The following is a 25,363-nucleotide window of genomic DNA, read 5'->3' on the forward strand; positions in this document are numbered from 1 at the left end:
TTTATTACTGGAAATGCATGTATCTGCAATAACATGAATGTGTGTGAAATCTTTGCTTTCACTGAAAAGTTAGCAATAGGATTCAGTGGGACCCACAGTCACACACACTTCCTTATTTTCAGCCTTTGAAGTATTACTTGAAAATACCAAATCCATTTAAAATTTCTTCTAACCTCACTACTTTCCTTAGATGATTTTTTGACAAAAATTATTTATTTATTGAAGTGATTTTAGAAAATCTCAGTTATTCTTTCAAGTTATGAAGAACCTAAAAGTGAGTGCTTATTACTCAGAAAATATTCTGAGAGTATTAGAGAAGAAAGCAGCATAAAGAAATCAGAAGCAGGAGTTAATTTATTTCCTAGAAACTTCATACCTATTCAAGCTTATCCAGTTACTGTGGAGTCTATCTAATTATCATAATTTTATTTATGTGCATGACATTCAATTCACATAAAGTAGAAAGATGAAAATATGACAAACTTTTAAGTACTATGGAGGAGAATGTATACTGAGTATAAAAAGCAAGTCGTTTTCCAATCAGCTGTATGTCGCAGGGTGTGGAATGTTAATGGAAGACACCTTTGATAATATGGAGAGGTGACATGAAAGGAAAATAGACTGTCTCACAGCCTTCAGAAGAGATTCTGCTTTTATTCTGCAGATTGTCGCTTTATTCCTCTTTAACTGTACATGACTTTCCCATTTCACACTGTGTTTATGTTATCTTCTGGGCTCTTTAGGTTAATAAATTTTTGTCATTGCCACATAGGATTTGAATGAGGACGTTTTTTGTATTTGCTCCTGCATTCATTTAGAACTGACTTGGGTATAACATAAAAGTTAGTAAATACATGTTATCTTACACTAGAAGGCTAGAATTTGCACACTTACATGCTCTGGATGAACTGGGCAAATACATACGTGAATGTGTTAAGAAAGTTCATGGATGTTTCACACTAATTAGCCTTTGATTCCATCTTCTACAGACTTCTTGAAGCCCCATAGTATAATGCTTGTTTTTACACCCAATAAACATTTTTTAAAAAAAAGATGTATCAAGCCCAGGGCTGTGGTGCAACAAGTTAAACCATGGCTTGCAGTTTCAGCATCCCTTATGGGTGCCCGCTCAAATTGCAGCTACTCCACTTCCAATCCGGCTCCTTGCTAATCTGCCTGAGAAAGCAGTAGAAGATGATGGAAGAACTTGGGCCCCTGCATGCAATTGGGAGACCCAGAACTCCTGGCTTCAGCCTGGCCCAGCCCAGTTCGTTGCAGCTATTTGGGGAGTGAGCCAGCAGGTTTCTTTTTCTCTCTGCCTCTCCCTCTCTCTAATTCTGTCTTTCAAACAAATATAAACAAACAAACAAAAAGATGTATTTATTTATTTGAAAGGTGCAGAGACACCATCTACTTGTTCACTTCTCAAATGATCACAACAGTCTCCTCTTGTGTAAGATGCTTGTTTTTAGACACAGTAAACATTAAACGTCATTTTGCTAATTTAGAAACATAGAAACGTGGATTTTTTTTAGAAACTTTTAAGCTGCCATCTAAATATTTACTGTATGTGAGAAGTAGGTAAAAATGAACGAGAAATAAAAATAAAAGGCAAAATTTTAAAAAAAAGGCAAATAAAAGCAAATGTTATTATATTTAGGGGTCTTAGTGAATTCTACATTATGAGAGCAATAGAAGAAAAGACTCATTTCAAACATGAGTTATTGAGACTGAGAGTGATACAGGAGAGATTTCTTTAACCCTAAATAAGTACTTCACAAAAATCATTGAATAGAACATTGTGTATGCAACTTTTGTCATTTGTAACTTATATTTACTGTCTTTTTTGGAGTAATAAGCCCTCTCAGTTAACTTTTGCTTTGTTTATATTCTTGGACTTAGGCACTGTGTCCCTCTTCCTGTCATCCTAAAAGAACTGATGTAGTTATCTTTCCTGTGACTGGTAATAGTAGTGTAATTCATGTGAATTGTATCTTTGTCCCACTACATAAATGCAATCGTTCTTCCTAATGCCTGATGCTATTTTTTAAAGATTTTTCTTATTGATTTGAAAGGCAAAGTTACAAAATGGGGAGAGGCATAATGAGAGGGAGAGAGGTATCTTCCATCTGCTGGTTCACTCTTCAGCTGGCTGCAAAGGCTGTGTCTGGGACAGGCATTAGCCAGGAGCTTGGGACTTCAGCCAGGTCTCCACATGGGTGGCAGGGGCCTACATACTTGTGCTGTCTTCTGCTGCTTTCCTAGGTACATTAGAGAGAGCTGGATTGGAATGGAGCAGCCAGGATGGGAATGGGTGTTCATATGGGATGCCAAGGCCATTGGGAAGGGCTTACCTACCAAGGCCAGCCCTTTAATATTGTTCTGAAAGGGAGAGATTTATTTTATAGCCAAAGATTTTTTTTTAAGGGCCTAAGAGTTGACCAGTGCTTGAACACCATATGTGATTAAACATGCAAGATGGATGTCAGATCTTTCCACGTTAGATTAAGGTATGAAATGAAGAGACTAAATGTTGAAGATTGTGTTTCTCACCTCTGCCATAAGGAACAGAAAGGAGGTTCAGAGGAGATACTGCCTGAGACCAGTACCCAAAGCTTCACTTTCTGCTACAGAAGCATACTTTCAAAAATATGTCATTTCTTCTTGCAAAAGACATCTCTTAAGGACCACTTATCTATAATAGGATTTAGTTAGATCATGATGCACAACAAAGTTAGAAATTAGGAGAGTTTAGTTTGACAGTTTGATTTTTAATAATAGGAAAATAGAATTAATATTGTTTGTGTTTAATTTGTTTTCCTTTAATTCATTTATTCCCAATATTTTCTTATCTCCTTCATAAAGAGATTGTGAATTCTCAACTGAAGTTAGAATATTTCCTGTTTTTCCTCACCTTCTTTGTCCTTTTACTATATCTATGAGCCACTATTATGTATAATTATTGCATATGTTCCCCAGAGTATTGGAATAGGAGAGAGAGAGAAAAATTGAAACCTGTTTGGTAGAAAAATATTTGTAAGGATGGGTTTCACAAAAGCTCCATTTCCTGAAATTCAGTTAATTGATAATGGGTGATGATTTTAGTCTTGAACCAGGGAATAAAAATTTAATGCATATTCCATGGGTCATTTTGAATAGGTTTCTACTACCTGTTTTCTGCCATTTTATTGATTTTTTAAAATTTCTTTATTTATTTGAAAGGTAGAATGACAGAGGGAGGGAGAGACACAGAGAAAGAGAGCGAGCGAGCTTCCAAAAAGTGGTTCACTCCTCTAATGGCTGCAATGGCTAGGGCTGGGACAGGCCGAAACCAGGAAGCCTCATCCCAGGTGAGTGGCAGATCGCCCCTGTGGATGGAGGGATCCAAGCACCAGGTTCTGCTGCTTTCCCAGGTGCTTTAGCAGGGACCTAGATCAGAAATAGAGAAGCTGGGACTTGGACTGGCACCCATATGGGATGCCAGCATCACAGAGGGTAACAACCCACTGCATCACAATGCTAGACTCTGTTTGCTGCCATTTTAAATAGAAAAAATGTTTTTGCCTAGTAAATACTTGTGATCAAATAAGATAAAAATAAACTAAATTAATGAATTAGGATAAATAGAGCAATTGCCACTTAGATGATACATTTCTGCAGTTTTAACACCGGTTTCAACAAGCATCTTTCTTGGCTTTATATCATTCCATTTGTTTTAAATAATACTCGTAAACCATTTTCATGCATGCTCAAAAAGGATTTCTTTTTTTTTTTTTACAAATGTAATGATGACTTCATAATGATCAAATATTCTTTGGCCAATGTCCTTTATTTGGCATCTTGAAGTGAATTCTGAAATTGGGTTGCTAATAGAGGTCTTATATTCAAGGGTAGACCAGTAACTCAGAAAAAATGTTTATGTACTTAAATTCACATTTATTAGGTCATGAACATTAGGCCTAAGAGAAAACTTTTATTTTATCTTGAAGAAGACAGCATTTTCCAAAGAAACCTTAATGTCTTCCTTTCATTACTTGATGCTTTTTATTGTCTTTTTATTTTTCCATGGTTCTACTAGGGTGATGTGCCTTCTGTTGAATACCTCTTACAAAATGGAAGCGACCCAAATGTTAAAGACAATGCTGGATGGACACCATTGGTAATTTTCTACTTTTTAAATTTTCTATTGTCATTTTTTATAGTTCTTTAAAAAATTAATTTATTTGAAAGGCAGAGAGAGAGAGATCTTCCAACCACTGGTCCACTCTCCAAATGCCCAACAAGAGTCAGAGATGTACCAGACAATAGCCAGGTGTCAGTAACTTAACCAGCTACCCATGTATTTGGACCTATCTGCCTGCCAAGGTGTGGATTAATTAGAAGGAAGCTGCAGCAGAGAGCATAACCACTCCTGTATGGGATGTGGGCATCCTAAATGTCAGCTCCATCACTGTGCCAGAGACCCTCCACCTTTGTGTGGTTCTTATAGTTTATAGGTATATAGTTGTCTGTGTATCATCCTGTGTCACCTACACTGTTTTCAGTCTGAAAAATTTATGTATTCACCAGTGTGGTAAAATGAATATCTTGTGTCTAGCTTGTCAATTAAGAGGTAAGAAATTGGCTACCTTTTGACTAACTACCTTTAGATTTAGACATTCAGTTATATTATGTTGCTGAAGTTAGCTAATATATGGAAGAAATTGCTACAGTTGACACTATGTTACTTACTGCAGCAACTATATACCATTGGAACAAGATCTCTTGGGAGAAATACAGGCCAGAGGAACTCAGTATAGGAATTGTGATCACAGGGGAGAGATTGTTCCTGAGGATCTGTCTCAACCTCACTTATGCTCCAACTAATTGCAAATATATAAATTTGACAGAAGACTTTGCTTACATTAAGCCTTTTTAAGTCTTCTAATAATACAAAAACTGTAGCATGAAGCATACTCTAGGAAAAGAATGGCACAAATACTTGGAAACAGTTGCTGTATGTGCTAATTACTTTAGGGCAATCTGCATGAGATTTGAATGCAGCCGTAGAAGTGACAACAAATGAGGTGGATGCCTTTATCATCTGAACTAAAAATGCAGCAAAGAAATTAGGAGACTCATTAGGCCAGATGCACAAAAGGTTTATATTATAGTGACTTTTCTTGCCACAGTCTTAAGATGGGTTTAGTCTAGATTAGAGCCAGTTTGTAGTCTGGACTCCACAAGCTACCTAACCTTTTCAAAGAAAGATTTTTGCTTTTTTAATCACTAAGACAAATTGTAATAAAGCCTGGTGAGTGATTTAGAAGATTTAATGACTAATTTATTTTTTATATAGAAAGCTTTTGTTTAATAAATATAAATTTCATAAGTACAACTTTTGGATTATAGCAGTTCTTCCCCCCATACCTGCCCTCCCACCCCCAAACCATCCCACCTCCTACTCCCTCTCCCATCCCATTCTTTATTAAGATTCCTAATGACTAATTTGAATTTGCTTCTCCTAGATATAAACCTACAGATGTTGAGTTTAATATCACCTATTATGAATTGCAGTCCATATACTTAGCATAATGCACCTGAGATTTTTTAGAATATAACATAATAACACTAGAACAGTTCATTAGACATAAGGAAAAAATTGCATGTACAGTGTCTTTAAACATTGTATTGTTACCATTTCTGTTACTCTAATAAACTGTCTTTGAATACTTGCTTCATGTTACTTCTATTATCACTGATGCCAACCATACAGTAATCTGTTACTTCAGCAGATGGGAAACTTGTCTCATAAATACTCCGAGGATATTCACTTTGTTGGATGGTTCTGTGCATGTGCTGGTGTATCCCTTAACTTATGGCTAAGCCCTTCATCTAGTGAATTCTCTTCAGACCTAGAGAATTTTAGATTTTACGCATGATTTGGTTGTTAAATACTTTGTAAATCTTTTTGTTTTTTTAATGTTTTTACTGTATTATAAACAACTTAGGAATTATAGTTGTTTTAAAGCTACATTTTCTTCTTAGAAAGAAAGCACTTGACTCAAGGTCCAAGTGAATACCTTCTTTTTTATGAATTGCATAAATCTTGATCACAAAGATTATATGATTTATGACAAACACTCTGTCAGTGATGTAACTGTATGAGTATTGAGTTAATAAATTCATTGGTCAAGATTCACTTTGATTTTTCCAAAGTGCTCTTCTTCATCACCCTTCTCACTCATTCTGTTTAATTAGCATGAAGCATGCAATCATGGGCACCTGAGGGTGGTGGAATTGTTGCTCCAGCACAAGGCCCTGGTGAACAGCACAGGGTACCAGAATGATTCCCCTCTTCACGATGCAGCCAAGAACGGGCACCTGGATATAGTAAAGCTCTTGCTGTCCTACGGAGCCTCGAGGAATGCCGTGTGAGTATTCAACTTTAAGATTACTTTTTAAATTGGCTTGTACTTCTGAATCAAAGTATGTGTTGAAGCAAAGACTTTGATACCCAAGCTGATGCTTTGGTCTCTTCTCTTTTACGACTAAAGTTATGTGTGATCATTGGGTTCTGTGTTAAAATCAGCATTTGTACTCTTTTGTTTGATGGCACTTACATGTATGGGGAAGATTTGCTTTTAATTCAGAAACAATTGTCAGATACATTTTGGAGGCTTTCATTTTATGAACAGATTTCATTGCTTGTTTATTTTGTGTAGATTGATTTGTACTTAATTAAAGGAAAATAATTATCATAGAAGTATTTTGTATGTTACCTGATCCTTTAGAACTGCTTTAAACATTCTATTCATTTATGCTTTTTCTGCGTAGTTGGCATAGCAGCAGTTAAAATCCATAAGAACTCACATATTGATCAAGTGCAGCAGAATTAGTTCTTAGATTTCTTACATCATTCAAATGACGCCCTGGGTAAATTGTTTAGTAACGTCAGGGCACAGAGACTCATTAATGAATGCTGGTGGCTACATTTTCAGATTGCTGTTGTCAAGAGTGTCACAAGCAAATGCCACATGTAGATTTCCTATCTTAAATTTGTAACTCTCTTCATGTCTTCCTATATATTATTTGGCTGTTTTCAGTTAATTAGGTAGTTGAAATGAAAATGCAACAATTGCCTCTGTCCCCATTGCGTCTATAGGTTTGAAAAGAGCACACAAAAAGTCAGACTTAGCCTGGATACAAGGCAAATGAGAATCACAAAATGCAGAGCTTCTAGGTTGTAATTTTTTATAGGTAACCATTTCACATAATTGAAAAACAAATTAATAATGCAAGGATGTACCATACTTTGGTGCTGTTTCAGTAAATGTTTTCAATCTCTTTTATTTCTCATTGCAGATTATCAGATAGTTAGGACAAACTTTCTCTCTCTCTGCATCTAGATAGATAGATAGATAGATAATTAAATGCACAGACATTCACACACACATGGAACTAACAGAGATATCTGTATCTATATAAGGACCTAACAGATGTGGCCCTCCTTTGGGTATAGCAAGCCATTTGATGAAGCAAACAGTTGCCTAGGTCAGGTGAAATGGAATCATTTCCATCCGAGAGTTCTTAAATCAGCCATGACTACTTTAATGAATGGAGCACTGGTCAGGGCGTTAGGGAATCCAGCTGTTATTTGTGAGTGCATTATTGACTTTTTGGCCTCAGGCGGGTTAATTTCTGTGCTTTGGTGTCCTCACCTATAAAACATGGGTGCTGCCTGCTGCTTTCCTATTTCTTCAGAGCACAGTGAGGATTAATGAGCCAAAACAGAGCCTGTCTTCTGGTTTGTACACCATGATTCTTCACTGCATTGCGAGGACTTATTAATATACAAGGAGCAGACATGAGACAGTGAGTGAGTCTGCCTTCACACATAGATCAGTGTTGTTCTAAATAGGCTTACCTAGTGAAGTGGCAGATTTAGGGGTCTGTGTAGCCCAGCAGTGTCCAATACGCTTTTCTGTGGTAATGGAAATGTTTATATCTCTGCTGGGCATTCAGGAGCCACTTGCCACCTGTAGCTATTAAACACTTGAAAATTGGCTATTACTACTAAGGGAATAAATTTTAAAATTATTTTATTTCCATTTAAATAACAGTGCGCCAGATGACTACTGTGTTGGACAGGTGTTTTATACAGTTAGAATAGTTGCAAAGGAGGACTTATTTGACAAAATAGATTGAGGTTGATGTTGCATAAAGGATAGTAGGCAGATGCTTGGTGTAAATTTAATTCTGGGATAAAACAGTGTGTTAACTGTTTCTGAACATTGTTTTTCTTAAACTGTTGATTATCATACTTAAGTGTTTCCTGTGATTTTATTTTACCATTTTCCTAACTGATCTGCTTTTCAAATTACTTTTCTTTAAATCAATTCTCCATATTGCAGTCTGAATGATTTCAAAAATTACAAATCTGACCAAATCACTATTTGCTTAAGCCCATCAATGGTTTTGCTTTAAAGTAAAGATTGAACTCCAAATTACATTTTTTAATTGATGTGTCTCTACTTAACTCTGTAGCCTCATGCATCTTTCCATGAGTCTTTTTGTCCTGACTTCCCTTAAGCAGTTTATGCACTAGCCTTTCTGAATTTTTATTTCCTGAAAATGTGTTTGGACTATTTTGCCTCCTAAGCCTTTATACATGCTTTCACTTTGTCTGGAATATTAATTTAAATTTTTTTTTTTTTTTTTTTTTTTTACTTATTTTGAAAGACAGAATGACAGATAGACAGGTAGAGATCTTTCATCCACTGTCTGGAAACTCAGTCCAACTTTCCCATGTAGTTGGCAGGGATCTAAGTATGAGCCATCATCTGCTGCATCCCACAGTGCCATTAGCAGGATGCTGGACTAGAAGTGGAGTTGGATCTCTAACCTCGGCACTCTGGTATGGAGTACAGGCATCACAAGCAACGTCTTAAGTGTAATACCAAATCCTGCCCCTAGAATATTTATTTGTGACAGCCAACTTCTCATTCTTTTGAGTTTCATCTTAGTTTTCATTCCCCTTCAGCTACCTTTCTTGACTCCTTATGTCTGTATACAGACATACTCTCAGTATAGAATTTTAATGGGGTCATAGTTACTTCTTACCTTTTCACTTGTGACTAGGGATTATGTCCACTTTCCCAGGCCTTGCCGAACATCTCGCATAGTGTGTACCTGCATTTCTTTTTAGAATGAATTAGTATTTGAATGAATGAAGATATGCTGTATTTTTTTTTCCTCTGGCTTAATATAAGGTCAGATGAGATAAGAATAAAATCTCCTTCTGCCACCAATTTCACTGTGTGATGAGAATGTCTAAAACCAAGTTTCTGTAAGTCTTTTTCTAGGAATGGTGGCACTGGTTGTTGGTAGTGAGTAGAATAAATGTCATGTGCTCCCTGGACAAAATAGTTCTGTCTCTTGGCCAGGTGGTATGTATACTGTGTTACCCTTTAAGATTGTGCCTATGCAGTGTATGAGGATACTTCAAAATATTTGTGGGAAAATGGAATTAAAAGGTTACTGTATTTTGATGCAAAAATATTTGAAGTCCATGTATAGTGTTTTCATAATATGCATTTTCTGTGAACTTTTTGAAGACTCCCTCAAGTCTCGGACTTTTATCTGTGTTGACAAGCATGATTTCTTTTTCTTATCTTTTTACTGCATCTCTGTTACCATTAACGGACCTCTTTTCTCAATAAGTAGGACTGGATCTTCACATGCCTGGAAGAAGGGTAAGATCCATAAAGGGCAAAAGGCCATCATTGTATCTGTCCCTTGTTAGGGCTTGGATTGATTGATGAAGTGGGTTTCTTTTGCTTGTTCTAAATTTCTGAATGGCCTCTGTTAGCTCTAGAACAAACATTTTGGCTTCCTTCCTTTTTATTTAAAGATTGAAATCTTAGATACCTTCCTTTTCCATTAGGTTTGCTGATAATCCCTCTATCACTCCTCACTTGATCATCCCCCCCCCCCAGTTATGTCGGGCTACTTATATTCTAATAGAAGTGAACAGAAAATCAAATCATATGAAAGATAAAATCACAAATCCATTTTTTGTTAAAGAATTATTTTATTTTATTTATTTGAAAGTCAAATCCTTTTAATTTTTAGTTACAAATATAAAATCTTGAGTAAATCACTCACAAATTGATATATTTCTTTAGCATTTAACACACTCCACCAAGTCTAGTTTATCTTGATAATGTAACAATGGCTTAATATTAAAAATAAACATTAAAAACTTATCAAGGTTATCAACAGGTAAAAAGTATAAGATCATTTCAGTATATGCTGAAAATTATTTAATACCAAAAACTATTCTTCCTAAAAAAAACCTGCAAAATGGGCAAGCATTGTGGCACAGCAGGAATGCCATATTGGAGTGCAGGTTTGAATGTGAGTATTGGTTTGAGTGTGACCAAGATGGAATTTCAGGTTCCTGGCTTCAGCCTATTTTAGCCTCAGTTGTTGCAGGCATTTGGGGATTGAATCAGCAGAGGAAAGAGTATCAATCTTAATAAAACATGTTATTATTGACTATAAACTTATAGTCAGTATTTAAAAAAAAAAAAAGACCAAAACAAGCAAGCCAACTATCACTGTTATCACAATTGTTCTGAAAGCAGTGGCAAATGAAGAAATTAAAATTATTAAATGGGCCGGCGCCGCGGCTCACTAGGCTAATCCTCTGCCTAGCGGCGCTGGCACACCAGGTTCTAGTCCCGGTTGGGGTGCCGGATTCTGTCCCGGTTGCCCCTCTTCCAGGCCAGCTCTCTGCTGTGGCCAGGGAGTGCAGTGGAGGATGGCCCAGGTGCTTGGGCCCTGCACCCCATGGGAGACCAGGAAAAGCACCTGGCTCCTGCGAACGGATCAGCGCGGTGCGCCGGCCGCAGTGCGCTGGCCGCGGCGGTCATTGGAGGGTGAACCAATGGCAAAGGAAGACCTTTCTCTCTGTCTCTCTCTCTCACTGTCCACTCTGCCTGTCAAAAAAAAAAAAAAATTATTAAATGATAATTAGGTCGTGTTAGCTAGACAGAAGAGAAAAGTAGTAAAATCTATGGTCTTCCTATATATCAGGAATAAAAAGTTCTCTTTACTTTTTAAAAAGCAACTAGTTCACTAGAGCAACAAAAGAAATACTTGGAATAATGTCAATAAATCATTATGTGCTACATATAGGCTTAAATAGAGAAATTAGGGTCCTGAGCAATAAACTAAATTTGTTAATCCACTGTAATCTACAAGCTTATTGTAACTTTTAATCAAAATTCTAACATAATAATTTTTCAACTAATTTCCTACACTGCCCCACACTGCTAATTTAATTTAATCACAACTTTAATTCACACTCATCACTCTCCCCTGGATCACTGGATACACTTCCTGTCCAGTGTGGAGGAGGAATTTCTATTTAATATTGGACCTCTTTACCACACATGCCTTTTTATAATCCCTGGCCACCTTTGCAGCCTCTACCTAGATATGCAGACTCTTGGGCACCGAGCTGAGAAGGCATGTGTCACACTTGGCTGCAAATAATACTAGAGGAAATCAGGAAAGGCTTTCTGGATGAAGAAGCATTCCAACTAAATTTTGAAGAAGAGAAAGAATAGGGAGATGCCTGATAGAAAGGTAAGATCCCAGGTGTTGAGGTATTCTTAAGGCCAGATTGCTTGTTCATTCATCCTGGGAACGTCCATTACGAAAGTGGGTGGATGACTACAGAAGAGGCATGGAAAGGATTTTACATTTGTAACTAAAAATTAAAAGGATTTGTAACTCTGACTTTCAAATAAATACAATAATTCTTTAACAAAAAATGGATTTGTGATTTTATCTTTTATATTTTACCCTAAGATTTTGATATCAGAATTATACTCAAAGCTTCTAAAATGTAATCAGAATATTTTAGATCTTTTCTAATCTCTGGAATATGAATGAAATGTCTTACAGAAATAAGTCCCACCCCCTCACTCGGCACAGCATTATCCATGTGTTTTTTTTTTAAACTTAGTTTGATAACTTACATATTATATAAATTTTAGAAATACTGTAGATATAAGGAAGTGATGGTTAATAGAGTTCCTGTTGAAAGAAGACCTATGTACTTATACCAAATGTAGGTTTATCATATTCTACACTCGGTAAGTTTTTATTAACTTGGTAGCTCCTGCTTCTGTTAGAATTTTAGTTTGAATTACATAAATTGAGAATAAAACAAACTATAGAGAAGACTGAAGGTTTTTGTAACAAAGCTCTGGGAGAGAGACGAGAAACTGAGATAGAAAATGCAGCCTTAGATTCCTCTGGATACATTGGGGTCTTCAAAAAGTTCATGGAAAATGTGTATTATAAAAAACTATGGATTTCAATTTTTTTACACAAAAATACTCTTTTCTTTTAATTCCATTTTTTTAACTTTTATTTAATGAATATAAATTTCCAAAGTACAGAATATGGATTACAATGGCTTCCCCCCCATAACGTCCCTCCAACCCACAACCCTCCCCTTATCCACTCCCTCTCCCCTAAGATGAATTCCCTTTATTTGAAAAGCAGAGTGACAAAGAGAGAGACAGAGAAAAAGATTGTCCATCTTCTGGTTCACTCCTCTAGTGACCACAATGGCCAGGTTCAGACCAAGTTAAATCCAGTCACCTGGAACTCCATACAAGGTTCCTTTTTGTATGCCAGGGACCCAAGTACTTGGGCCATCATCCAGTGTCTTCCCAGACACAATGTTAGGCAGCTGGATCCAGGAAGCAGAACAGCCAAGGCGTGAACTCTGAACTTAGTACCTGTAAATAACCTTTTCCCATTCCTACCTCCATCATACTCTACCTAGCTTCTGATCATCACCATTACATACTCAACTGACTCTTTTAGATTCTACAGATGAGATCGTGTGATATTTGTCTTTCTGTGTTTGGCTTATTTTGCTTAAGGTAAAGACCTCCAATTCTGGCTATATTGTTGTTTCATGTGACAAGATTTCCTCCTTTTTATGGCTGAATAATATTCCATAGTGAATTTATACCACATCATCTATTCATCAATTAGTGAACCCTTAAGATGTTCCAATTTCTTGGCTATTGTGAATAATGCTTAATAAAAATGGGAGTATAGATATCTTTTCAACACTCATTTCATTTTCCTTGACTACTTATACCTAATAAGTTTCTTGATTTAAATACAATATTAATTTAATTCTACTTATTATTTGCATAAGAATTTAAATCTTGTGAGCTGAGTCTGTTTCCAAGAGGAATATTTTGTTCTAAATTTGTACAATAATGAGAAAACAATTTCATCTTTGTTGTCTGAGAATATTTACTTTGATAACTGTTCTAAACCTCATTGAATACGTTGTCTTCCCTACTAACTTTTGTACATCCCATTGTGAACCTAGGACTAAATCTCTTTCAGTCACATCAGAACCAGTTTTAATGTGTGGGCAATAGCATGTGTTTTTTCCCTTTTTACAGGTATGTAGGATAAAGGATTTGGTGCTTGGTTTGCCATTAATAATTTTCCTTGGAGAACTTTGAATTCCTGAATAGAAAATATTATATGAACCATTGGACCTGTTAATTGTCTCACTCCCTTAATGAATTTTTAAAAAATTAATTGCCTATAACAAGGATAATTTATGTTTTACAGCTTTGAAGAAACATGTTGCTCTTTTGAATTATTGAGGTTTTCCTGCTTCACAGCAAGGACAGTGACTTGAAAAATTAAATCTATGTGTTTGCAGTTTTGTAGCTGTTGATAAAGAATTTCATTCCTAAACTGTCTTGCCTTCCTGACTCACATGATAGGTTTGGCTTTAGTAAATAGGTTTGGCATTAGTAAAAATGCATTTTGGATCTTTTTGCAAATTGTATGATCCATATGTACAAGTTTACATTTGCCCATCTTTCCTTCTTTCCTTTTACTATTGATCAGCTCTTTAAGGACACACCTGTGGGCAAGTAGATACTGTTTCATTTCTTAGAAGCTGTGCCATATTATGAACTCTGCCTTTGGTTTATTTTTATCAAAGTAGCTTTTCTGAAAGAACCCTAGTTAAGGCAGTGATATTCAGAGTTATATAGATCCTACTCTTTAGATAAAGTTTTGAAATAAAAGTAAAAAATCATTCATATTTTATTGTCAAAGAAACCATACACCTGTAGTTTTCCAAAGTAATGATCCAAATTATCATGACAAATTATACATAAAATATAAATTTGGGGAAAATGAAGATGAAAGATTAACACTCCAGGCAAGATTTATTATTTCTCCTTAACCTTATTCTGTATCTATCTTACACTATTATTAGCAATTATTGAAGTTTTCTATCTTACAATTACTATTTTAAGTGCTTTCATTATACTATTTTATTTGGTTGTTGCAACAGCCATATAAAGTATGTTATGTTAGCCTAATTTTACAGATGAGAAAACATGGAAATGAGATGCCTAACTCATGTAAAATCGTACAACTTTTGAATAGAATTATAACTTAAATTTAGGCAGACTAAAAATGCCTGTTTTTATCTACCATGCAGTAGTGACACCATCTTTCTGCTTATAATGACTTAGGGAACTGTCCATGGTTTCCTGTTGTCTCTAAGAGGAAGTTCCACTCTTTAAGACCATTCCTTTGCTCTTACTTAGGATGACCACAGTTTACGTTTCTAGAACAACTCATTCCCCTGTGATATGTTATCTCTACAATATTTCTTACCAATATTTCTATTATTTCTTCATTTCTTACTAGCTTTTGGGTGGCAAAAAAGATAATATTTAGATCTTCTGTTAAGATTTTAAAGTTTAAAATCTTCATATTTTTAAAGGTTTTACATGAAACATTTTGCAAATTATTATGGAAAACCACAGAGAAAGGGATAGGGTAGGAATACACTAAAGGCAAAAGAAATCCTGATAAAATCTGCTAAGGTACTATGTTGTGAAAGAACAGAAAAAGAAATTAGAATCCAGAGACCAGCACATGGCACAGTGGGATAAGTCACTGCTTACAACGTTGATATCCCATATGAGCACTTGTTCAAGTCCCACTTGCTCCACTTCCAATCCAGCTTCCTGCTAAGCATCTGGGAAAGCAGGGAAAGATACCCCAAGTGCTTGGTCCCCTACCACCCATGTGTGATGTTTCAAGCTCCTGGCTTTGGCCTGGCCCAGCCCAGCCATTGCAACCATTTAAGGAATGAACCAGCAGATGGAAGGGCTCTCCCTCTCTCTTTGTCTCTCCCTCTCCCTATGTAACTCTGCCTTTCAAATAAGTAAATATTTTAAAAAATTAGAATCAAAAGATTTCCTCTTGATCAGAGATGATGTAAAGTGTTTCGGTAAGCAGAAAAGGTACAATCTTAGGGATTTGATATAGATAAAACTTATTACCTATATATAATCATCTTGGACTCATTGAATTATAAGATAGACTTTCTTTCATTGGATATTAAAAGAGCTGAACTGTCAAAAGTGGTGCATATGAGAGTTATTAATACATTGCCAGGCACTACATATAAATTTAGCAGTTAAGATGCTTATGCTTTCCTCTTCTGATGGTAGCTTTAATTATATTGGTGTTGCATTGACCCATTTAATTAAATGTTTTTTTAATTTATTTATTTGACAGGTAGAGTTATAGACAGTAAGAGAGTGACAGAAAGGTCTTCCTTCGGTTGTTTCACTCCCCAAATGGCCGCTACGGCCGGTGCTGCACCGATCCGAAGCCAGGAGCCAGATGCTTCTTCCTGGTCTCCACGTAGGTGCAGGGGCCCAAGCACTTGGGCCATCCTTCACTGCCCTCCCAGGCCACGGCAGAGAGCTGGACTGGAAGAGGAGCAACCGGGACTAGAACCTGGCGCCCATATGGGATGCCAGCGCCACAGAGGATGAACCAAGTGAGCCACGGCGCTGGCCCCGACCCATTTAATTTGACTAGTAAATATATATGCCTTTCCATTTTCATAGCTACATTTTGTCTTTGTCTTTAGAGTCCATTGCTTTAGAATGATTATTTCCTCAAGTTTCCATATTATATTTGCCCCTATACATTAGAATGCAGTGATTAGACTCTTCACCCAAATGGTCATATTTGCCAGGCTAGGCCAGGCCAAAGCCAGGAGCTTCATCCAGGTCTCCCACTTGGGTCCAGGGGCCCAAGCACTTGGGCCATCTCCCGCTCCTTCCTGGGAGCATTATCAGGGAGCTGGATCAGAAATGGAGCAGCCAGGACTTGAACTGGTGCTCATATGGGATGCCAGTGCTCCATATGGCGACTTAACCTGCCAGACCACAACACTGGCCCCAACTCCTTACATTTTAACAACCATGTTGCTGTTTCTTCCGCGTGCCCTTCAAATTCAGCCATCACATTGCAATGGCTAGTCCTGGTCTCAAGGCCATTTTTATCTATACTGCATATTCTTTACCTCCTTTGAAATCCATCTTGCATTTCACCTCAGTGCTTATGCTGTGATTCACACTTTACCAATTTGATTCTGACTTGTTGAATGAATATTTGTCATCAGTAGGTTTATAGGCAAGGACAGTGTTTTCTCAGTCTTTTATATCCTTCCAGAATACCTGCTTTGAGTGCTAAGGCTTTGATTTGCATGCTAGAAAATAGAGAATATACTATATTTAAGTGCATTTAGAAAGTCATTTTGTAAGCTCCCTTGGGAAACGATATAGATAATATATCTAATAATGTAGCAAATCAAATTATTGCTAACTAACTTAAGTTGTGCTGTTGAATAAATCTAAAAAGTATAACATTTTTTTTTAAATGTTTCTTCCCTGTATAGTGATGGAGAATAACTGATTTCTCACTGCTGCAATTAGTAGTCAGTCACCTTAATAGTCCCTGATGCGTGTGACAACATACGGGTTTTCTTCTATGTTGTACCTGTGTTTTTGCAAAGTGATTAAATCTAATTATGTGCATTTAAAATTGATTTTTCATGCCAAGTCTGTAACCAAACTTTAGCCCACCCAGATCCATCATTATGAGGAAAAATCACAGGTCTGTGTGTGTATGTGTACCCAGATAATAAAAAAGAAATCTTGCACATGCCCCATTTTCTCTTACTATGTTTTTCTTTTAAGAGTTATTTATTTATTTTGAAGAGCAGAGTTATAGAGAGGGAGAGACAGAGAAACCTTTGAACCATTGGCTCACTCCCCAAATAATTGCAATGGTCAGCTGTAGGCCAGGCTGAAGCCAGGAACTTCATCCAAGTCTTCCATGTGGATGGCAGGGGCCCAAACCCTTGGGCCATCTTCGACTGCTTTTCCCAGGCCATTAACAAGGAGCTAGATCAAAAGTGTAGCAGCTGGGACACAAACTGATACCTATGTGGACTGCTGGCATCTCAGTTGGTGGCTTTACCCTTTATAGTACAATGCTGGCCCTCTGCTGTGGTTTTTTTGAAGGTAATGTATATAAACCTTTGTCTAGTTACAGATGTCAGTGGTTCATGATAAAACAGGAACAACATGAAGGATTTAGTAGGTCCCATCTCCCATGATGCAAGACCAGTATTTAACCATTGATCTTTCTGTGACATTTGCAACATGCCATTTGTCAACACGTTAGCAATACAGCAGGACTGAGAGTTTAGTGAAATGTGTGTAAACAGAAGCAGCCATGATCTAAGAGGAGAGACTATATATGTTAAGAGCATATGAGAGTAAGTGTTGCATTTTTTTTATGAAGCAGTTCTTTCAAAAACATCTTACTGGTTCTGACTGTTGTTTTATTGATTATTTTTTGGTTTAAAGTCCACCTGCCTGAAGAAGGTACTTTGAGAAGAACTTTCACTTAGCCTTTCTTCATGTTGTCACAGTGGGCCTGTACTCCTACTTATATAAAATAACTTTGCTAATGCCATCCACTTTCTGTATGTTAAAGTATACTTGACAGAGCTTTTAAATTTTATTTCTTTGAATTGTAAAATCTGTTTTTGTCTTTAGAAAGTCCTTATGTGTGCAGTGATTTTTTTTTTGATAGCATAAAGTATAATTTTTTTTGTTTTTTTGTTGTTTTTCATTTTTATACTTAGTGGCTTAAATTTAAGACCTAGAATATTAGTTCTTCAATGAAGATTTCTGTTGTTTAGTGTCATACAGCCTGTGTTGTGAGGAAAGGGTGAAGTTGGTATGTAAGCATAATTTAGAAAATGAAATTCAGAAGTCTCAAGTATAGTGTATGAGATCTTTGGAAATATTGAGATTGTCCACTTAAGTGTAAACAGCAGCTTGTGTCACTCTGTTGTAACTCAGAAACCTGAAATGTAATTGATTCATTATACCTTGGCTGGAAGAAGGCTGTTAACAGTGTTGGTTTTGGACATAAAGGAAATCTGATAATACAACCTTGTCTATGTTTATCCAGCACTGTCTAAAAAAGAAACAGGGACTGCATCTGACAGTCAGTAATAGCAGGCATTAGGAAAACATTTGCTGTGCTTTGTTTCTTACCTTAACCCTCTATGCCATCAAAACAGCTTTTGCCAAGATCATTAGTGACCCTGCATCTAAACTCAGTAAATGCTTATGACTCTCATCAGCATGACCTCTGTGCTGCAGCAAGCAGAGTTGACACCTTCCTCCTCCCTCTTCCCCTGAATGTTTCACTTTGTCCTTCTAGTACTTTTTCTATACATTTAATAAATTTGAAAAGTTGGCATTGTACCATGTTTGTATTTTTATTTTTTAAGTTTATTTATTTATTGATTTGAAAGGCAGATTGATAGGAAGAGAAAGATAGAGAAATCTTCCACCCACTGATTCACTCCCAAAATAGCCGCAATGGCCATTCGGGTCCAGGCTGAAGTCAGGACTGTGGAACTCTTTCTGAAACTCCCAGGTGGGTGGCAGGCACCCATGGACTTGGGCCATCCTCTGCCACTTTTGCAGATGTATTAATCAGGAGCTGGATCAGAAGCAAAGCAGCTGGAACTGGAACCAGCTCTCAATATGGGATGCTGGCATCACAGATGCTTAACCTACTACACCACAATAGTGGCTCAGCCATGTTTGTCCTCTTAAATCTTATTTAACATTTCTACATGAACATTAGTGGATATTGTATACCATATCAGAATATTAAAACTTGTAAAGATTGTAAAAGAAATGTTCATTTTGAAAGCTAGTGTTTGTATAAAACATTAAGTCATAAGGAAGCATAACAGTAGACACAAGTCCTATATTTTACAGGTTACTTATCATTAAAAGACTAAGGATGGGCAACACTGAATATTACTGAAATAAATGAGGAGAATGTGACCTTAGTAAAGTCCTTGGGACCTATAGGTCTCTGTTCTTGTCAATCAAATAACAGGGCCATACTTTAATCTCTGAAGTCTCTTCCAGTGTAAGATTCTGTGACTTGTGAATTATGTGGTCAGAAGGCTGCATCAGATTTTTCTCTGAATCATATTATTTGCTCTACAATTGTGATTTTTATTGATTATGGTATACATATATATTAAAATTAATTTTTGAAGCAGTCTTTCACTGCTTTATTAAATTGTTTGTCATGTGGCATAGTTTTCCTTCTAGTGAATCTAAATGGCTGTTTTGTGAATTTATCTAATTTTGTATTTATATAGATCATAGGGTCTATAATAGCTGTAGTTTATGATTTTTATTTGCATTTGAATGCATCTCATTCATAGTAATTAAGAATTATGTAGCTTACTTTAAAATATGAGTATGAATACAGAAAAATCCATTGTTAAATAGTTTATATGTAAGTAAAAATGTAATTAAAAATACATCCTATAATGATCTAGTGTCAAATTAAAATTTCACATCTTTTTCCCGTTGAATTCAGTAACTTTTGATGTTAGTTGCTTCTTCCTAATGTGAATTCTGAGTCCTTTTTGTAAGTTAAAATTGTATATTAATACAGACATTGACAAGATTGTTCCACGAGTGCATTAATTTAGTTAAGAATCAAGTCACACATTTTATTTACTTAAGCCCATCTGCACTTATTTTACAGTAACATATTTGGTCTACGGCCTGTGGATTATACAGACAATGAAAATATGAAATCACTATTGCTGCTACCAGAGAAGAATGAATCATCTTCAACTAGACATGGCTTGGTAGTAAGTATGGATTTAGCTTTGGGATATTTATATCTTTTATTGAAATGCTTTATGAAAGGAACATAATGGAAAAATTTCCAGTTAGCAAATTGCTTTTCATTCACCAAACAATTATTGAGTACTTCCTAAGTATTAACTACAGTGGATTCCCAGACATAATCAGAGAAAGACTATCAAGCAGTATTTATTGAGCTGCCTCTCTCCGTTAGGCAGCATGTACACACAATGCCTGTGACTGCTAGGACTCTTATTCTCCAGTAGCTTACCCTCTGGTGGGAGGTAGGAAAGAGATAGACTGTAAATATGTAAACTAATATTCAGTAACTTCATGAACTTTAGAAGTGATTGCTTTAAAGATTTTTTAGAGCATAGCTGGATGGAGGTGGCATGCTCCTGAAAGGTACTGGTGTAGCTCAGTTCACTGTGGGAGGCCTCTGAAGGACTGATAGAATTAGAACCAGGATGCTGCAGGGGAGCAGCCGGCTGACCTGGAGGACTCTGGAATGTAGACCAGTCAGTGGATGAGCGTATTTGAAGTTTAGAAAGTTCCTAAAGTGAGTATCTAAGAGTAATGGGAAACCATTGGAAGGGTTTCAAGCAAGGGAATGATATGCTTCATTTTTGCTGTAGAACATTCAGTCTGGCTGTTTGTAGAAGAGTGGCTGTGGGGATGAGGGCATCACATAGGGCTGTTTTTACGGTGACAGTAGAGGAATACCATGATCACCTGGTTTAAGGCAGTAGCAGAGGAGATGATGACAAGTAATGAGGGTTAGTATATATTTTGAGTTATACCATCAGGACCTTCTAGTAGATTATTATAATGACAGCAGTGTAGTAGATGGTGGTACCATTTGCTGCTAAGTGGAAGAAATCAATGGTTCTGCATGCCATTTCTATGTCTGTAATACAAAAAGTAGTGATGTTTGAGCAGGTAGTTGTGTGTGTAAAGCAATCTGAGAGGAGAGGTACAAGCTAGAGATAGAATGGAAAGAATGACTGTGCCTTAGAGACCCACGGTTTAGTAGAAAATCCAGTTGTAAAAAATTGTCTACACATTGTGTTATGTTTACAAAACGAAGCCAACTTCAGGTAGGGATCAAGGAGAACTTCATGGAGAAGGTGTCAGAGATGTCTGACTCTAAGGGAAAAAATTTTAGCAAGGTGTCTAATACAATGTCAGTGTTGATCAGCTCTGCCATTGGTTAATTCAGCAGTTAGTGAGTGAGTGCACCAGAACCCAAATCTTTCTCTGTTTATACTTGGCCATCCTTCATGTGGTGGTTTTGTCTTCATTCATCTCCCCTTTGTGGTTATTGGATATTTGCCACAAGTCCAGATGTGAAAATGGCCAGCCAAAAAAGAGGCAGGAAAGCCTTCCATAGAAGGCTTGGTGTGGACTTTTCCTGTCTTATTGATCAGACTGGTCGCAGATTGGTTTTGATCACACCAGGGTGGAGATAGAGTGACTACCTGAACAGAATCAGCCTTCTGTGAGTGTGGAGCAAGTGAGGAGTGGACTTCATATGGATAACCAGCATTGTCCACTGTTGTCAGGTATACCAAGAGGGCCTACCAGTTTAAATCTCAGGAACAGCTGCTCAGCGATGAGGTGGCATAAAGAACCTTAGACATTTGAGAAACTGGAGTTTAGTGTGAGAGGAGTGTGTTAAAGAGGAATCCAGGGTAAAGAGCTTGGTTTGAATCAGACTGTGACTGTGAAAGGCCTTAAATTTCCTGATGAGGAGTTTCTACTTCATGGGGCCCTTCAATGTGTTTGTAACTGCAGTGGGACTGTTGTAAGGGACAGCGGGGAGTGGGGTGAGCCTGAAGGCTGACTGGGAGGCTGCTATAAGAGCCCAGGTGAGAAATAGTGAGCACTGGAATTGCAGCTGGTCTTAGCAAGGGGAGGATGGAGAAAAGAACAGGAGTTGGAGGCGTGTGCAGAGGCAACAGGGAGAAGACTGACTGTATCTTAGTAACTGTTTAGGCAGGAGGAAGTAAAAGAAAGGAATGAGCTGAGGTCCAGTCTTATTCAGAGGCTTCATGTCTAGCAAGGGCAGTGAAGTACTGATTGATGGCATTAGTTACAATAAGGAGTTAGCCAAAGGTAATTAGAATTTCATGCACCAGCGAAAGGAGGTTAGAATTTCATGCAGTCCTGGGTGCTTTTATAGGTAAGTTACCCTTAGACTTTGAAAACCCTTTATCTCTTGCTTTAGACTTCAGCCTTATAAATGTGTCCCAAACTAAAAAAAAAAAAAAAAAAGAAAAGAAAAAAGAGAAAAATTAATAATGTGTTAGAAGAGAACCTTGAAGTCAGCAATTGAATTTCCTCATTTTACAAATGCGAAAAGTAAGACCTAGAATGGCTGTGATTGCCCAGAATTACTAACTAGGCATAATTTTTTAAAAGTGTATTACTTAGAACTCAGATTTCTTAGATCTCAGGTCAGTCTTCATTTAGTTCCACCATTTTTATAATATAAATTGATGCTTATTTTATTCATTTGTTCTTGAACTCTCCTGGCAGAACATAACATGATTACATTGTTATTTGACCATGTTCCTTTTATGTAAAAGCTGGAGAAAGATTATTTTAAATGTGTCAAAAGTAGAGATATCTTAATTTTTTTAAAGAACCATCCATTTATTTGAAAGGCAGCGTTACATAGAGTCAGAGGCAGAGAGAGAGAGAGAGATCTTCCATCTGCTGGTTCACTCCCCAAATGGCTGCAATGGCAGAGCTGAGCCAATCCAAAGCCAGGAGCTTCCCCTGGGTCTCCCATGTGGGCACAGGGTCCCAGGCACTTGGGCCATCTTCCACTGCTTTCCCAGGCTATAGCAGAGAGCTGGATCTGAAGTTGAGCATCTGGGACTCAAATCCTGTGCACATATGGGATCCTGGCTCCGCAGGCGGCGGCTTTAACTGCTATGCCACAGTGCTGGCCCTGAGATATCTTTATGATATTCTTAGAGTTTGAGGAGGATAGTTCCCTTCAGAAAAGGGTTTCACTAAGGAACTCAATACTTTCTGCTCATTATATGAATTGCTGTTGATTATTATTTACTGTTTTAATGGTTGATACTCGGCTAATGAAAAGATAATGAACGATATCAAATCCTTCTACGTTGAAAGATGAGCTCTTCATATGCAGCTCTGAACATGTAAACTCTGAGATCCCAGCCACAAGCAGACTCCACTCACTCTTTCTGTCACCTGTGCTGCCCTGCTGTGTCTGGAATGCACCAAACATGCTCTCATTTCAACTCCTTAGCCTTAGCTGTCTTTGCTCCCAGGACAAATAGGGGACCCGGATGTTGTCCTGGCCGCTTCCTCATGCCCTTCAGATCTGTCAGTGCTGCTTCACCCCTTCCTCTGCCCTCCCACTTGGCATCTGGCATCATCTACATTTTATTTGTGATTTTGCTCTCAAATAGAATATAAACTCTGTGAGGTCAGGGACTGATTTCTTGTTTACTGCAGTAGTCTCAGCATTGAGAACAGTGTCTGGCAACCACAAGTGCACCAAAAATGTGTGTTGAGTGCATGAGTGAGCACTGGAGTGCCCTGCGTGCCACGTGCTCATCCTGGAAACAAGCACAAGTGTTTGGTAGCTGGAAGCTGAGTCTGGAATCCTCAATGCAGTGATTTCTAAGCTCTTTGGAAGGGCTGCTTCAAAGAACTTCATACAGAGGGGAGGGTGGATGAGGCTTAATTCCTTCTACTTCGATTTTGAATTTTTTGTTTGTTTTGATTAAAGTTTATAGGCTGTCAGAAAGTATTGCTTTGAATTTGAGAAGCAACCTCTAAAAGACTTTACAAGCTGCTTGCCATACTCATTTTGCAACTTCTGTGCTTATCCCTTATGAGCAGTATGTTTGTCCATTTATTCTTTCATATTTTTTAAACTTTGTTTTTGATAAACTCATTAATGAAGAATCTAAAATTTTTACCTAAGAAAAAATACTGTGTTAAATTATTTCTTAAGAGTTTCTTTATGATTCTGAGACCTCTGCACATTCAAATCCAATCCCCAGACCCCAGTCTGCCCTACCCCCTCAAACATGTGGCTTTGACAGCTGCTTCCTTTCTATTTTATTATGGCACTTCTTAACTTCAAGAAATTAGTGCCAGTTCCTTTAATGCAAATTAAGAAACCATGATAGGAAAATGCTTGACCCATTTTGGTGCTTTCCTTGTAGAAATAGTATCATATGCTATCTTTAGAAATGATATCTTTTCACTCTTGGGTTTTGTGCAGAAAACTAAGGTAGTTGAGGTGTAATAAATTGAGAAGAAAGTGTTCTGTTTAGAGCTATTTTTATGGCACTTATTTATGTAACAGGCAATAATTTTTAAAATAGTGTTTTTTAAATAATATAGTAATTGAATAATCCATAAGGTAGACTCAGTTTATTTTCATGTTATGAAAGTGTTTAGGTTTGATGACTTAGTATCTAGGAAAGATCCATATACAGAAATACGTGTGTGACATGGGCATGGGTATGTAGTGTACATAGCATGTCCAGAGAAACATTTGCTACATGGGCCGTAGAGGAAGAAGTGATTCTGATAGCAGAACTTTGAAGTACTGAATACTATGGAAGTCTTTTAAAAAGTGTCTTGTATCATTTGCTTAGTACATAGCAGACTCTAATATATTTTGAGTGAACAAATCACAATGTTCATTTTGTTTATGGTTGTAGTCAGTGATCTCGATATAATAAATGTAGTTGTCAGACTGAATAAATTAAATTATCACTGTTCTGATATGTCCATATGATATATCTGCTATGAATGTTTAAATACCACCTCTGTCCTGCCTCATTGTTAATCGATGCTCGTGTGCATCCTTCCATTCTTTTCCTCGTGTTCTTTGGAGGTTTTGAAAACCCAGATAGATATCTGGTGTATCTATGTACATACATACATGTGAAAGCACTATGTTGTGTGTTTAAAAACGAAAGTGTTGTTTATACTTTTATCCTTTGATAAAGTAATGCTGATTTACTTTTTTTTCTTCTTTGCTGGAGTGTTGCTTGTCTTTTATTAGATAACTTTTGACTAACTTTCACTGTAATTCCATTTATTAAATTTCTGTTGACTGCTGTTGTAGTCACTATCTCATTGCTTCTTTGAATCTTTCATGCCATCCATCGTCCATCCATGCCTTCCCTTTATTTCTATCCTTTTTTGTCTCTTGTAAGTTCCAAGTCTGAATATTAAAATAA

At 37.0% G+C, this 25,363-nt stretch overlaps 1 protein-coding gene across 4 annotated transcripts in view; it reads left to right on the plus strand.

The window, feature by feature from the left end:
- Nucleotides 1-25,363, plus strand: part of BARD1 (BRCA1 associated RING domain 1) — an 87,919-nt gene that overhangs the window by 36,330 nt on the left and 26,226 nt on the right. For all 4 annotated transcript variants that reach the window (XM_008259118.5, XM_089328991.1, XM_017343084.4 and 1 more), the window contains 3 exons: nucleotides 4,079-4,159; nucleotides 6,241-6,413; nucleotides 20,020-20,128. In XM_008259118.5, the coding sequence (XP_008257340.5) occupies nucleotides 4,079-4,159; nucleotides 6,241-6,413; nucleotides 20,020-20,128 (363 nt within the window). The remainder of the gene's footprint in view (nucleotides 1-4,078; nucleotides 4,160-6,240; nucleotides 6,414-20,019; nucleotides 20,129-25,363) is intronic.

The sequence above is a fragment of the Oryctolagus cuniculus genome, chromosome 3, assembly GCF_051225735.1.
Source record: "Oryctolagus cuniculus isolate XC-2025 breed Fujian yellow rabbit chromosome 3, ASM5122573v1, whole genome shotgun sequence".
In the NCBI taxonomy this organism is placed as follows: Eukaryota; Metazoa; Chordata; class Mammalia; order Lagomorpha; family Leporidae; genus Oryctolagus; species Oryctolagus cuniculus.